This window comes from Sinohyriopsis cumingii, chromosome 2 (assembly GCF_028554795.1).
Source record: "Sinohyriopsis cumingii isolate HCF-2022 chromosome 2, ASM2855479v2, whole genome shotgun sequence".
In the NCBI taxonomy this organism is placed as follows: Eukaryota; Metazoa; Mollusca; class Bivalvia; order Unionida; family Unionidae; genus Sinohyriopsis; species Sinohyriopsis cumingii.
The window spans coordinates 76594327-76611351 of record NC_142962.1 but is presented as its reverse complement, the minus strand read 5'-3'; the positions used below and the strand labels follow the sequence as shown (position 1 = coordinate 76611351).

The 17025-nt window shown below is 34.1% G+C and overlaps 1 protein-coding gene across 3 annotated transcripts in view; it reads right to left on the bottom strand.

Moving 5' to 3' along the window:
- Window positions 1–5958: 5958 nt before the first annotated feature.
- The window catches only part of LOC149805221 (homeobox protein Meis1-like), a 170040-nt gene continuing 158973 nt past the window's right edge, over window positions 5959–17025 (bottom strand). For all 3 annotated transcript variants that reach the window (XM_089948592.1, XM_089948599.1, XM_089948608.1), the window contains exons 11-13: window positions 14130–14188; window positions 11420–11497; window positions 5959–9830 (exon numbers count right to left, since the gene is read on the bottom strand). In XM_089948592.1, the coding sequence (XP_089804718.1) occupies window positions 9496–9830; window positions 11420–11497; window positions 14130–14188 (472 nt within the window). In that variant the 3' untranslated portion in view covers window positions 5959–9495. The remainder of the gene's footprint in view (window positions 9831–11419; window positions 11498–14129; window positions 14189–17025) is intronic.

Genomic DNA, 17025 nt, shown 5'->3' with positions numbered 1-17025 from the left:
GAGCGTTGAAACAATCTCTGATATTCGTCAGTGATAAGAAGATTGTCAAAATTAGCTGCTGTGGTACACATAGTGGAATGTCAGCTTGACACCGTGTTCATTAGGACCAGCTAGATGCCATAAGAAGCCATTTAGTGACAGTCCCATGTTGATACGACCACGTCTTCAGGAAGTGTATCGATAACAAGATTGTAAAGATGGCTGACCAAGCAACCATATTGGACATCATATTGGCGTCAGTTTTATTTAGGAACAACTATACATCATAAAAAGTATTTAAGTGAAATTCTTGTGTTTATTTGACTATCCATTCAAGGGTAGTAGCGATAAAAAGGATTTTTAAGATGGCTGCCTTGGCAGACATATTGGATTTCAGATCAGCGCCGTTTTCATTTAGGATAAACTTTACATCATAAGAAATATTTTAGTGGAAACCGCGTGTTGATAGTACCATCCAGTTCGAGGGTGTTAGTGACAAGATTTTCAAGATGGCCGCTGTGGCGGACATCTTGGATGTGCGAGCAGCACTCATTCATTTAGGATGAACTTGTCCCTGGGTTGAATGTGTGTATAAAGTTTCAAGGCAATTCTGAAAGTAGTTTAGGAGGAATAAGGATAACAAACGGACAGACGGACATCGGACGACAGACGGACGATGGACGACGGACAACTGATCATTGCATAAGCTCTTCTTGCCTGTGAACAGTAGAGCTAAACATATATGTTATTCCTATGTCGTAGCCATGCATCATAATATATGTACATAAATTGTTGCCGTCAATTATGCAATTATACAAGTTCAAATGTCACGGAGAAAATATATCTCTCATCTAACTTCGAATCGAGTGAGAAATGCTTTAAAGACCACAAAGCACATTCATACGCGAGAAAATATGCGCACGTTTGATTTTCATTAATTCGCTACAGGTTTTCATGGGTAGCCAATGTTTAAAACGTCACATAGTTTATCCTTTCGGTCGATGTGGGATTGCTAGTAAGTTCGTAGACCTGTATTAATTTTTCTTTTTGTGCAATTTAAAATAGATGTCCTGTAGATAAAGTATTGAATATTGATAAACTGATTTGTTGATTGATGCACATCAAGACATTAAAGGTTATACCTTGCAGTGGCAATTACTGTAAAAAAGCTGGACCGGAAAGGCAACGCAGCGGCCGACCATATCCGAACTACGCAGGACTCGAAGCCGCATCCTCATGGCCGAGAGCCTGGCAAACAAACAAATATGATACGGCGGTTCCTTAACATAGATTTTACTTCATTTGCTGTATTTTATTCCGCATCTTGGCTTAAAAATGTGTCGGGAGAAAAACACAGTAGTTAATTGACTGAATTAACCTATCAATGAATCCAACAAAAAGTAAACAACAAAAAGATGAACAAGTATAATAGATCGATACCCTTGACATAAACTTTCATAACCAAGGCAATGCATGTTTTTAAGCATACTGTTTTGCTTTCGTCAACTTTTCATATTTCTTAGCAGCAATAAAATAAACAATCCTAATATAATTGTAAATTATTTAAATAATTATCCGTATTGTATCATATCAATCGTAATTTATGAAGCTTTTACAAGGAAGTCCAGAGAAAAATAGTTTATATATATATAAAGCATGTTCTGAACACCAAGTTTCGCTGTTTCAATCGGAATATTTTACGACACTTCCGTCAAGTCGAATGAGAAATCTCTGAATTCACAGCCATAGAGAACTATATTCGGAACTGCTCATGTGCCCATGGCATCATATGACGGAGGAAGAAGACAAACATTCAGAATAACCTCGACTATATTAGCGATACAAAATGTATACATCGGATTAAGTCGGTGTAGTTATTTTACCGAAACGTCGTACATTTTGTTTGCCGTAAATGTCTGTTAAATAAGAATCCTCATCTATTGGGACCATCTTGGTTATTTATACGATTGGATTGCCTAGAACTGACTGAGATGTTACGAATGAATAAAGATCTATTATTCCTATCTTCCCTGTGAATCTTTGTTCGTAAATGGCTGAAGTGATCCGAATGGTGGAGGAAGAACCCGCGAAAGCACCGTCAACCCACAGAAAGCCACTGCCAAGCTTTCTCACCCACGTTGGCCGACTCTGAGACTCGAACCCACGCGTATAGAGGTGAGATGTCCTTTATCTGTAACGTTGAGCGCCTTAGACCACGTAGACTCCCGGGACCCCGAAGTTTGGTTACTTTCTTTCGGTGGAGCACACCACATATATTATGAAAGCAGAAGCCGACGATGTTCCGATTGTGACTTCCCTCTTTCCGCCCCCAATATTGTTCTATGTGAATAAAATAGTTGAAAATATGGTTCTCATTGGCGATTAATAACATCAGAAGTTTCTTCTAGACTTGTCACAAAAGTCAGATGATGTTAAGATTAACATTCGAGGTGTGATCTGTAGATCTGATGTTAGAGCTGAGAATTGGAGACAAAGTCACAACCGAATTCGAACCTACACCCCCTCCTGGTCGCGAATCTGGCAAAGTAACCACTGAACCAGCGTGTGGCTTATGGATGATGGAGACGCCGATGATGACTGAAAATTCATACGAATGGATCGGATACTTTTTCGCCTGCATTTTGAATTAAAATCAGAACAACAGTGGCTGCCATTTGCAATTCGAAATCGTTAATGAAAAGAAATTAAACAATTCATTTTAATTTATTTATCTGGGTTATACGCAAGGACGAATATATTATTGGGTGCATCTCATTATAAACTGACAAGTAAGCATGAAATTTACAAATATTGCAAAGGGGTCAAATTTGTTGTTTCGATAGGTGACCCAAGCACACTTATCTCTCTCTCTTAAAAGATTATAGTATACCCGTTTTTCCAACCACGGTTAGAATATTTTATATAAAGTTATTAGATATTTGTTAAAAGATAATTCATCCATATCATCTCACTAGTTCAGTGAAACACAAATATGCCCTAAATGCATGTCTGCATAGTAATTTGCAGAAATACTAAAATATTTCTTTGCGAGAAATTTCGTTGCAAAACAAAACAAACATAAGGAGGGCCCTCTAAAGATATAATTAGTTCTGAGTGAACGAATGCTGTAAGGTGAAATTGTTTGCATTTGCATCAAGCACAGTGGAGATAATGTTGGTATACGTCTATGTTACTTTCATGTACTATGGTTGAAATGTCTTTTGGTATTGTGCTTGTGGAAACTGTACATGGTCTGAACACAAGATTGCCAAGTGTCCGAACAATCAGCTTGAATTAGTCTAAAGTACACTATCTTGAGGAAATAAAATAAAGAAAACTATTATTAAGAGACTAGACAATTACGGCTTCTAAAAGTGCAATGAATGAATTACAAAATATATGAAATGTAGAAAAGGTTATTTTATATTATTTTACAACTGACAGAGGATGTGAAAATGACAACGGAGATAGGAGTTATTTTTATACTTTTTTTTATATATAACTGCACGCCTGAAGTGAGGCCAAGCTATAAACTCTACAACCCAAAGTACACCCAGTCATACACCAAAAGAAAAAAGAAAAAAGAATTAGAAGTATTTTAACAGTATCTAAGATCTGCAATTTCTTTAATAAATAGCCAGTAAAAACAGTGAGGAAAACCCGGGAAATTGATTTTGGTAACAAATCTAACCAATGCAAAAAACGAAACAGCGCCACCTAAACCACAAATCGCAATCTATTCTCATCACTTCGGTTATTTCTATACTTGGATTGATTGAGCAGTTACGAATAAGAACATAGTCTGATTCATTCTAAACTCCTTGAGAAATCCTTGTTTCGTAAATAGCCCAGGTGAACCAAGTAGCAGCTATCGGCATACTTTCGAGATGTGAATGAATGAAAGATAACGGACCTGAAATCCAGACCACACACTTCTCGAATCAGTGTAGGGATCACATCGATTACTGAAAATGCACAAGTAGATACAGTTTATCTACCAATTTACCAACAAACCATCCAGAGTGTCGTTCTTTTTATGCCAAGCAAGTATTTGTCCATATAATTCTGCAGATTGGTATGGTAATGGACATTTTAACGGTACATAAACACATCGAAGGACAGAAAGTGCAAACGCAAATGGGAGCAAAGCGTCTTGACGAGATATACAACACGACAATCGACTGGATTGATATGGACAATTTTCAGACACGTGACGTTTCGCATACGAGTCTGGATTGCTAACCAGAGTTACCGCCGTGGCTCGCTATGTATGCTTGTAAATATTAATGCATTTCAATAAATACATTGTTTTTATTAATCTAATAACCATTGTCAAACAAAACTTCCAGAAAGTGCCTTACGAAGAATATTTATATATATATATACTGAATTCTGACTTTTCTTCACTTTATCATGACCAAAATTTGTCGGAGTACAAAATTATTACAAAGACATTTTTCTGTGAATACTGATTTAAAATGAAAAAGTTGTAGTTTTGCTGAAATTTTATGTCATAACTGAGATAAATGATAATAAATAGCTTCCAGTTCCGAACGTAATTACATCTCTAAACCTGTCTACCATAAAATTAAGATTAAAAATTGACATTCATCAGACCTCATGAATAAATGTCGTGTGTGTATTTAGACCTTCTTTACCTGAAAGCGAACTTATCACCCAAGAATATTTCGAATTTAACACATAAATCAATAATTCATCATTATTAGAGATTCTTGGAAAATACAACTTCTTTATTCAGTTTTTAAACGTATTACTGAAGATTTATTTCTGCATGTTGAACTATTCGTAAGTTCCAATATTACAAAGAACATATCACATTTTAAAGATAATGTAAAGTTTAAATCGGAGAAAAAAGCTTTGAATTTTCAAGAAACAAGGCATGACGTTCTGTATCAGTGTTGTTGTGGGGTTTAACTCCATTTTTCAGCACACGATAGGCTATACATGGCGGCCAGTATTAATGGTGGAGGAAGAACCAGGGGAAAACCCCGGAAAGAACCACCGACCAACGAGAAGCTACTGGCAAGCTTTCTCACATACCCACATTGGCTGAATCTGAGACTCGAACCGGCGCAGACAGAGGTGAGATGGCAGTGATCCGTAACGGAGAGCGCTTTAGACCACTCGGGGCCCCTATGTGTTGTGTTTTTTTTTAATATATTAGTGACTCGACATATTGGTGTGTATAACCTACTTGTAACCAATTTCAAATCGGTCCCTCTAAAACATGTTACTAACAAGACGCCGTTTAGGTTTAGCACGAATCCCTTTATATCTTATTACAGTAAAACCTGTTTTGAAAGACCACTGCTATGAGAGACCACCTGTCTTGAGAGACCACCTTCTTGATGCACAGATGTATCAATTATATTGTGTTATGACCTGCTATGAGAGACCGTATTTATTTGGCATAAGGAATGGTCTTTCAAGACAGGTTCTACTGTTAATAAAATTTAATTATCAGTGTAACTGGCATAGTTAAAAATTGTTATCTTTCTAAATAAATCTGATAATGAATTAATTTGCTAATGCCACAAACATGCAACTATTACAAGTCATCAAATATTGTATTCAAAAGCAAGAAAATGCAATCTTCTGTTCTGATGATCTGCTATGAATATAAAATCCTGTGTTGATGTGCCATTATATGCATATATCGAGAAAAAAGTAAAGAGAAAGAGAAAGTGTGAGTTTTATAAGCAAAATTACTCGTGTTTGATTATAGATTTAGAGCCACCATTATTTTCTGTGCAAGGAGTGTCATATCCCATGAATGGAAGAAATGAATGTGAAATGGTTGGCCACACTAAAATCTCCTTCAAAACACTGGTCAAGAACTTCTTACTGTGAATCTACACTGATTCCAGAATTGTTTTAAAATGGCAGTTTTATGAAAGCTGTAAAATCTAAGCTAAGAACAGAAATAAAAGGAGAAAAAAAAGGACACAAATTAGCACCTTGTAGGACACCTTTTCGTATTTTATTTCATTTTTCATGGTATGATTTGAGAAGATGGGATGATACAACTGATATTGTATACTGTGATATTTGCATCAATACTGATTAAAATGTTATTTTGTAGTTCATGAAAACTGTCATGACTAAACAACAGTCATTCCAACAAATATCTAACAATAAACATACAAACACGGAAACAGACATATCACATCCCATGCATTCCCATAACCATGTATCAAGAACACCCAATACCATTCCAACATTTGAATTATATATATGTATATATATATTTACATATACTTTGTCTAACTTTCTATAAATGTACAGTGGAAGTTCTGAGACTAACCTCAGCCAAAAAAAAAGAAGAAAAAAAAAACACAAACAAACAATATTTATGCACCAAGCAAATGTAATTCTCTTCTGCACCAAATCAAAATGATTACATACTAAAAAGACACGTCATTGGACAGAGAAAATACCCTAACAGTCTTATGTGAAGAAAACAAAACTTTATCTCAGCACTTTATCTCAGCATTAGTCAAAACGTGTTGGTAGCAAAAGAAGCTCTCAACGAGTGTGAAAATACTGTAAAAGTAAGTATTATGCTATTAAAAATGTCATGGTAGAGGAAAACTTAGGCAATCTTATGGTCAAAGACCATCAGTATATCAAAGACAAATAACCCCACTGAGAAGGTAGTAATTAATTAAGTTCCTGTGAATAAAATAGCCTAATTAAGTATTTATGTGTCTTGTCTTGGTTATTCATTAAATGTATAAACATAATCAGTTCAAGGTCAGAACTTGTCTGAAAACATAAAAACAGATTTTCTTTAGAGAATCACAGATGAACACTGTGCATGTTTTACTAGTACAAAATACTGGATGTTTCTATTACTTTGTTTTAGTTCCTTAAAAATATTTCTCTGATAATACATGGAGAAAAAAATGCTGCCTTTGCATCTGTTCTGAGAAATTTGTCATGGAAATTACCAGAAAACATAAAAATCATGATGTAAATATGAAATTAAGCAGTTAATTTGTTTAACTGCAATAAATTATCAGTCATTTATGACTTTGGTGAAAACTTCATTGTATATTATTATTACTCATTGATGACAATGTTTTAACTGTCCAATCAGATACACAAACAGTATAGAGAAAGCTTTCTCCATACTGTTTGTGTATGTGATTGAACAGTTAAAACATTGTCAAATATGAGTCATGACTTCTTACCTTATAGTTATCATGCTGTTTCAGGAGTCATTGGTTCTCCATGTTTAAAACATCGTGGGAACTTCAATTACTTATAACAGTTATTCCCTTTTAAGAAGCATTTTTACATGAAACAGCTAAAAATTTGAATTTAAAAACAGTAACTTTCTTCCTGATTATTATACAGTAGCATGTAAATTTCATGTCCTGTAGTTTCTGTACAAGTAAGCAGTTTGTGGAAATGTAACAGTACATTTGGGAAATGTCTTCTAGTAAAAATGTTGAGAGCAACATGGCCAAGAGCTGAAAACCCTTTAGAAGTAATATGCAAGTTATTCTAGAAAGAGATTATGAACTTTTCAAAACATTTCATCAAATTTTGTAACCATTACACCACAAAAATCAATCAAAATAATAATTGATTAAAATTTCATTCTGTTATCCAGCCGTAAAGAAAAGAATTCATCAACTTATAAATACTGATTTGATCCTGGATAAACAAAATGAAAGGTGTTCCTTATCAAATTATAAATCGGAGTATTTAATACTATCGCAGTAAATTGCGACACTCTGAGACAAATATATAATTGGTTTAGAAACATCATTTTGTGCATCAAAACATATTTTTGCTTAATTTTGCCATCAGAAGACAGTTCAACAAGCACACGTACAATTATATACTAAAAATGGAATGCATTGTGCCACACCATTTAGAATTGTAAACATCAACATTTGCCTACTCTGTAAACGAAAGTAAAAACCCAGACAATAAACAGATCAATGACCAAAATGTAATTTTCTTTCATAACTTAGAATACCATTTCAGAATAAGTAGACAAAACAATACATGAAACCCCCCACCCCCTTAAAATATGTTTATGAATGCAAGTGATAACATTTTCAAAATCCACGCACTGTAACATAATGGAAAATTTTTCAGTACATTCAATATTAGAGAAATTAAACATCTGTCACCATGAACAAATTTAATGTAAATATAATTAGATTTCAATTTTTTTGTCTCAAGAATACACACTATAAAGAAAAAGACAGAGTGTAATTTGAAATGCAAGCAATTAAACCAATGACGAGAATATATTTTAGGATTGAATTAATTCTGATGGCAGAAGTTTGGGCATACTTTGTTTACAAGTCTTTTAACATGGCATGTCATGACATAAACAGACTGAAATAATATTGACAGAATAATTGATGAGGTATTTCTCTGAAATCACACTGACTTCATTTTCTTGATTATTAATGGAATAGTAAAAATTATTCTTTGTAAACAAAACCAACATGGCTAGATAAATATGAGAACCATTTTGTACAAAATGTCTAGTTTATAAAGCACAGAACTGTGAATTCATTTCCTACGCAGTTTGTCATACATTCGGAAGCACACAAGGAAAGAACCGAGAAGAAAATACAAACTCAAAAGATAATAAGACTAGCAATAGCAATGGAAAAACACAAATAACCAAACAGATTAAAAAATATAAACAGTCAAGATCAAAACACATGGTAGCTTTTAACAGTTTCAGTGAAGTGTACAACACTTCAAACCATTTTGACTAGCTGTAAAACACTTTAGTTCTGATCTCAACTATTAACTATTTTATCATTTATGTTGACCTATTCGTTCAAAAATCAGTCTGTGCACCATTAGTAAAGACATGTCAAGAGTTATGTCTGGATACAAAGCATTGAGAGAAAAATGTATCCTAATGCTAAATATGAAGGGAATTTTATTCCCAGATGTGATTACCTCCCTTGCGTAGAGGCCATTACCTCCCTTGCTCAGGGGGGCATAACTGTGAGTGAAACTACCTAAGTCTTCATTCATAATGTGCAGATCATGATATTTTGATCGTGGAGCTGCAAATATTCCTTTAGAATGGTAACTTGACTTTGTTTCTACCAAAATCCAGTTTGTTTTCTCATATTATTTAAGAAAACAAAGTTAATACTTTATTTTAAATATAAATACAGAAACACTTCTCCAGTCACATATTCACACCAATACACACTGTTAGGTTTGTAATCCTATATATTTTGCAATATAATGCCAGCAGTAGTGTTGAAGCAACCTGCTTTATCTACCCTTTATAACAGCTGTCCACATTCTTTAACTGGTGTCTTTTCATTTTACCCGTTGCAACTGAATCCAACAACTTGAGTCAATGACAGCGTTGGTTGAGGAAAAAATACTTCCTTGAAGAAATAACGTCTCTCTTCTAACAGCAAATCAAGCACTTGCAAGAGCAATTTGTATGCAAATTTATTACTATGACAGCGACATCAACCTAGGTCCGGTGAACCCTTAGCCTGCATGAATGTCCTGAATATGGCCACTCATGCCATCCATGCTGCCATGAAGTGGTGGACTTTGTGCAGAACTGATTGCCATTCCATGAGGACTCATTGCGTGTGCTCCATGCCCCATCATCATGTGATGTGGATGTCCAGGAATAAGCATGGCATTTGAGGCATGACTACGAAACTGTGACATTTGTGAGTACGAGCTGCTAACCGGGGGTGCAGCATACATGTCACCCCCATGCATACCCTGCATACCAAACATGTCATAGCGCTGGGATCCATCCATGTGGTGGTACCCTGCTTTCATTGGGTCATACATGTCAGCTCCAGGCATCCCTTTACGGAAATAAAAAAAATATTTTTAAATGTGTACTGGTACATTTCAAATTAAAAGCTATGATGTTCATACTCTGTTATAACATTTTCAGAACTATAAAATTTTCTTCATTTAGGAATGCAATCCTTGATTCTTTGGTGCTGAATGATACATTGGTGTTTAATGATACACTGGTGTTTAATGACTGATCCATTGACATTTAATGATTGATTCATTAGTGTTAAATAATTGATTCATTTGTGTTTAATAGTATCTAAACATATAAAAAAAACATTTATTTGGAAAAACAAATTCCCTTCCCAAAGCAAGCACAATAATCTACTGACTGGTATAAAGGTTGGTGCTGAAGCTATGGGAGCAAAGTTTTGAATAAGAATGTAGCCCATTACCTCCCTGCTGGGAGTCAAAGAAAATGACTAAGTCACCTAGTTGAGAAGGAAATATTCTGGCAATGTTCTAGTCATGAAGTCACATTAAGAAATAAAGTTTTATCAGTTTAGCGGGGATACACGTTTTGATTAGCCAGTGTTATGTCTATCTATATTATTTTTTCGTTTTTATTCATTGTAATGATCATCAATAGTCAAGATATAAGATAGTAAATTATTTTACATGGGTATAAATTTCTATTTTAAGATCTTAAGAGTGTATATTGCTCAGGATCTATAAATAGCTGTTGAGATAGGTGTTTGCAATGACTAATAATAATCTTAATAAGACCGCTTGACAACTTTGGGGTAATTTCTCAATTCTCAGTGACTGGTGGGGACAGGTAGGTTCTTAGAAGAGTTAAGTTATTTTCCATTGGATAGGTTAGATCATGTTAATAGGCATTTTGAAATATTAGACTAAGTAGTAAGATCTGTCACATGGGGTAAATTGTGACATATAGACTCTTAAAGGTGTATATCAAGAGAGAACTGAGCAATCAGATTCATTCTTATTTTGAATTCTTCCTATTTTGGATTGTTATTTCATACTTTGAAAGATGTGCAGATGTGTTTAATGCTCTCTTTAGATAATTTGAGAGGTAACATTGGTTATGATTATTCACTAGAATTACAAAATACTTGCTAGACTAAAATATTCTTATGGGACTGATTTATTCAAAGTAGTTCTGGACAACGCCATTGTGAGACATGCATTTGAGGATCTGAAATTCTTTTGGAACATTAGACTTTACAGGATTATTTGTGATTCAATTCATAATACTGTTAAGTTCCTCTTACATTTTCAATTACTCATTTTGATAATTATGCTATTTATTTAAGTTTTACAAAACTTGCGTTTGCTTCTTTATGTGACTTAGTTTATGACCACAGAGTCATAGCAGTCAGGACTTGATAGGGTCAAAGATACATAGTTATTTGTCAGTGCATTGATAAAGTTTCTAGAAAACTTTGGAATGGCTGAACTGTACTGACATAATATAAACTTTTATATATAAAAAAGCAGTAAATGGCCAATATTGTTGGCCGATTTGCAGATTTCTTGCTGATCACTTTTTTCTTTATTTTGTTGAAAGGAGGTCACTTAGATAAATTATAAATTATACTTAATGGAGGGCATTTATATATATTATACTTACTGTGAGTTCCCATCTGCATGTGTTGATTTTCCCAAGCCAATGTTCCATCTGGATTGTACCCTGCATGGGCCCCTGGTGCTTAAAAGAAAACGAAAAATAAGTAAAGTATTCAATAATAAACTCCTTAAATACACGATGTCTTAATAATCTTAATCAACTTTCTATACAAGGTGCTCTTTTAATGGAAATACTAATAGTAAAGAAGGTGTTCAGGTTTCTAAACAAATAACCCAAAAACTGGGTGTGAGGACCATTCATTTTATTTTGAAATCATTTGTCAGAAAAAGGTGATTTAAATCTACTGACCCAATGGATTTAAGTCAACATCTAGAAAATCACTTCCTTAACAAAACTACTGGCTTTCATTAGGTCCGTATAATCAGCAATTGATCATTCACAGTCATTCCAGTTTTGGGAAGTACAAGTAAGCAATCTGTACAAGTATGCAATCCAGAAACTGTTTCTCTGTTAGTCAATGCATCCTCCCTTATTACCAAGTCTTGGCAAATATTTGCAAAAAAATAAATCCATTTGATATGAAGCCCACTCACAGGACAATTATTTTACACTGTTCCCTGGTCTGATCATGGGGGAAATGCTGTATGCATCATGTGGATACATGGATTTCTACAGTTTTCTTGTACAGTGATTAATGCCCTTTTTATTCCCTTACAGGAAACTGCTGACATAATTAAAATATACTTTTTTGTGGATATCTGTTCTTCTAAACTTGGAAAACCGTTTTAGTTTTAACTACTGCAAGAATGCATCATGGTAACAAAACCCAGGCTGATTGCATGATAGGATTTGAATCTGTAACCTTTTGGCCACAAGTTTAGTGTGTTTACCACTGCACCACTGCAGCTTTTAGTTGTCAGAGAATATCTCAAATTTATTAAAAAAAATTCATTAAACAGAATGAAAATTTACCACAAAAATTTTGATCCATGTCCTATCTTTCATACAGGAGACATGGCAAGCAGGCTAAGGGAAATAAATTTTTACCACTAATCATGGTATCTCAAAAGAAATGTTCTGATCAAAGTAATTAATTTTAATTTTAAATAAATTAATTATTATCTTTTAAAACATTGGTTGTGCTAGAAATAACCTTATCGTAAAATGGACTCATTAATCTGAAAGTTTTCCATATAGTGATAATATATATATCTATATCTGTATATGTTTAATAATTTTTATCAACAGATAAATAGTCTGCAATATTAAAGGTACTTAAATTCCTCATAACTATCGACATGGAATTTTCATTTTTCTTGGGATATATTGGAGATGATGGCCAGGAGCCCAGCCAAAAACTCTGCAGTTACCAAATTCCTTCAAACAAGACAGTACATGTATATTGAAGTAATAGACACAAACTACTGACCCTGTTAATGTGGCCTTTAGTGGTAAAGTAGGTATTTCTAACATCACAAAGCTCTAATTGGCATTTCCACACCAAAGGGGAAGAAATAAAACTGAAGCTTAAGAAGACCCACCAGGGTGAATTATCCCCCCCCCCAGCTGATCTTTGGAGGAGTCCCCTACCAAGATTTAATTACAAAACAGCTTAAAGATAGTACTACAAATTGAGACTGATGACTATCTGTAGTGATACATTCTGAAGTTACTAATAAAAAGCACACACACAAAAAAACATCAACAAAATCTTGCTGAAAAATTTCAAGACATGTAAATTCTACTTGATTTGTATGACCTTCAATTTTATGTTTATTTCAAGAAAAATTTACAAACCTACATATTGAATATTACAACACAAGACAAGTGTCAATAAAAGGTTAGGTGTCTATAAAACCAGCAATACAGATTTTCAACACTGTATTTTCTTCATATAACATGAAGTTCCTTTTAGCATCTGTTAGTAGATTTGGTAATTTTTCAAGGCAGCACTGGACTGGGGAAGTAATCATTCTTGTAACATCATCAGCTCAATCACAGTATCTTGGGATAAAGATTTCCTGCTGGAAGAAGGAGCAGCTGGTGTTACAAAAATGGAGTGTAATCAGAGATAGGTGTTACTTACTTGCTCACTGTAATTTTTAAATAGTGAGAAAGGTTTAAGTTTCCAAGCAGTGTGCCAGTTGAACCTTATGAGATGATTATTTTATATAATATTTTTGAGACTGAAGATGGATTAACACTTGTTTTATATACATATTTGTACCTTGTCTATGTCATCTTTATAATCATGGAATAAATTTGGGGATTCTATCGCTTAAAAAATTGTCTCTAATGAAGATCAAAACTCCAGGTTCAGAAGAGTGTGTGTGTGATTTGGATTTTTAACGTGGCTTTAACAATTTTTCAGTCATATCGCTTTGATGTCTGCAATGTGGCAGTTTATAGTGATGTCCAGCACTGAGGCATCATGCCACAGACATGTAGCATGATGTCCCACCCAGTCACATTATCCTGACACCAGGCCTACCAGTCCTAACACTAACCTCTTAATGCTGAGCACCAAGCGAGGAAGCTGTTAATACCATTTTTGTAAGTCTTTGGGATGACTCAGCCGGGGATCAAACCCATGACCTCCCGCATTCGAGGTGGATGCTCTAACTACCAGACCACCGGAGCGGTCTCCAGGTTCAGAAGAATGCCCTGATATATATATATATATATATATATATATATATAGAGGGTGTCAGAAACAGACATTTATGGGCAGACAGACAAACAAATCATTTACCTGCTCTATTTGACTGATCAATCATAGGCTGAACTATCCTTCTTCTTGCATTAATAAACCTATAACAGAAAAAGAAAACAAGATTTTAATTTAAATAACACATAATGTTCCCAATTTACCTGATGAACAGGAGGTATATATGGCTATTATATCAAAGATGTAAATATATAACTAAAATGAGTCAGGTTTTTTCTTAGTAGCTTCCTTATCTCTACAAAGCATCCTGAAATTCAACTGATATGGAGGAGGAAAAATGTTAAGTTATAATATATGGAGGACAATTAATACTAATTATGTATTCCCAGCATAATTATATATTGTCTAATTTATGTGAACCAATTAACCAAATAATATATAAAAAAATTTTTAATATGCTGCAGATGATAAAAATGGCATCGTTTTCTAAAACTTTCATGTTATGCTATTGCTAAGAAAGAACCTGGTTCTTTTAAGGTGTAGGAAACATTGACCATTTGAAGACAGTTGTGTATATTGTACAAAAACTGAAGCCAAAATTATGACAGTTGTATCAAAATTATTGTTATACAGTCACCTATCAGAATGATTAAAAAGCTTCCGTGCTTCAATGAAAATTGCACAAAACTAAAATTTATTAAATACTCTAACGTGTCTTAACAAAATAATCATATAACCTATTCCACATTTGTTTTTACATCATGCAAGATTTTCTTGCAAAACATGATGTACTTGTTAATTAATGATTTCATAAAAAGTGATCAGGTATGAATTCTATTCCATATGTCTTACATATACACAAGCATAACACACTATCATGTACAGTATACACAAGCATAACACACTATCATGTACAGTTTAAGACACATTCTGTAAAGTTTCCAAAACCTGAGAACTTAAAATATTTGCTATGTAAACAGCTCAGTGAAGCTTGCATATGGTAGCTTGGGGAAGGCGGGCAGGGGTGGGAGTGGGTGGTAAGTTACTAAAAGAAGCTGCATCTAGGAAATCATGACTCAACAGTTAGACATTAACACAGTATCATTGGATGTGTAATTTATGTTCATTTACAACGAAATCACATGACAATCCACCCAAAATAGTCATTGAAGAAATATATATACAGTAAAAAATAAAATGTTTCTTTTTCTACACACATGCAAAATGCCATCAAAACTATCATAACACCATACATTTACAGCACCTATATAAAGCATATGACATTTAAAGACTTGTTTTCTGTTTGGAAACTTTGGATGACCCCTGAAGATCCAAATCTTGCAAAGCACCATAATCTCTGACCCCTACTGGAGAGAATGAGTAACAGGAAGAATAAAATTCTAAAGAGTCTGATCTCTCTTATCAAAACAAAAGCAATTTCCCTCCCAACAATTGGTGTCAGGGAAGGTTATCAAGAAAAATTCCTACCAGAAAATATTTCCTACCATTATTAAGCCTGGCAGGCAATTACTGCAAGATCTCACTGAGAATGGTGTAGGTTTCGCATGTTGGACTGGCAGGGCGGAAACTGACATAGTCAATTATACAGGGTATAGGTTTCACTTGAAACCTATGCCATTAGACAATGGCGTTTCTAATATACATAGTCCGTATATCTTTGTTAGAATCAGTTTTTCTTCTCTCAGTTTTTGGAGGTTTCTGAGACATTTCCATCTGACAGTCTGACACAGTAATTTAATTGCATCTTGGTAAATGCCCCAAAAAATATAATCATGTGAAGAAAAGGACAAAATTACATGAGCAGGAAAACAGTTGTGTAGTTGCGAATGTGGTTTGGTTGTGTTGATATAGTTTATTTCGAAAGTCAAAAGTAATACTCAGAGTTGAAAGTACTATTCATGTATATGTAATGTTAATTAGACTAGAGACAACAATTTATTTCAGTATCACACACACACACATTATATATATATATATATATATATATATATATATATATATATATATATATATATATATATATATATATATATGTATGTATGTATGTATGTATGTATGTGCATGTTCTTTAAATTGTTTTTATTATTAACATTCTGATTCACTTCCTTTCTAAAAAAATTAAAAAGTGAAAATTATGCAGCAAACATTTTGAATCAAAAGATCAAGGGAAATAACTCTGGATGGAATATTTCATATTAATTCTCTTCGGGATTTACTGCAAACAAAAGAAATCCGATCATAGCTTCACTATTCTTCTCTTTTAATCTAAAACCTCGAATTTCCCAGCTTTATAAATTTATTTTGATAAAACCAATTTCATCTGGGAATCTCTTGTAGGATCCAATAATCCTTAGCAGTGGGTTTACAGCAAATGTGGACAACCTGTCAAATTCAGGGGGAAATGATTAATAGCTAGTCTCTGTACACTGGCGCCAGAAAGGTTCTAGGCAAGCAGAGTAATTTGTGGCACTTGGGTTCAGCCCAACTTTACTCATTAGCAGGGTCAACAATTTGACCTGGGAAGTAAAATTGCACAAGTTCTGTTTTTTTTTTTATTTAAAAAAAAGGTTTTTTGAATTTTTTTAGGAAATTACTTTTGGGATTCCCATGACAATGCTGTGGCAATCTCATATAGCAAAAACAATGAAGTGATTATTGCCAGATTTGAAGCATGATTCAGTCTGACAATGAGACAAAATTGATGAGGGTTTTGTCAAGTTCTAAGTGACCATTTTGGATTACAAATGACTTCTTGGGACTCGTTAGGAGCAGCTATGTCCAGATTAGGTTTCTGGGAAATGATTCTTTCATTTCGACCATCCACAAATAATAAGCCGTCCTTTCCATCCTTGCATCAAAGTACAGCAAACTCGAAATTCTTTCAACTAATAATAGGGCGAAAGAGACACTCAACTTCGGTTGCTAACGACTTTCCCCAACCAAACTTTCTCATTACAAG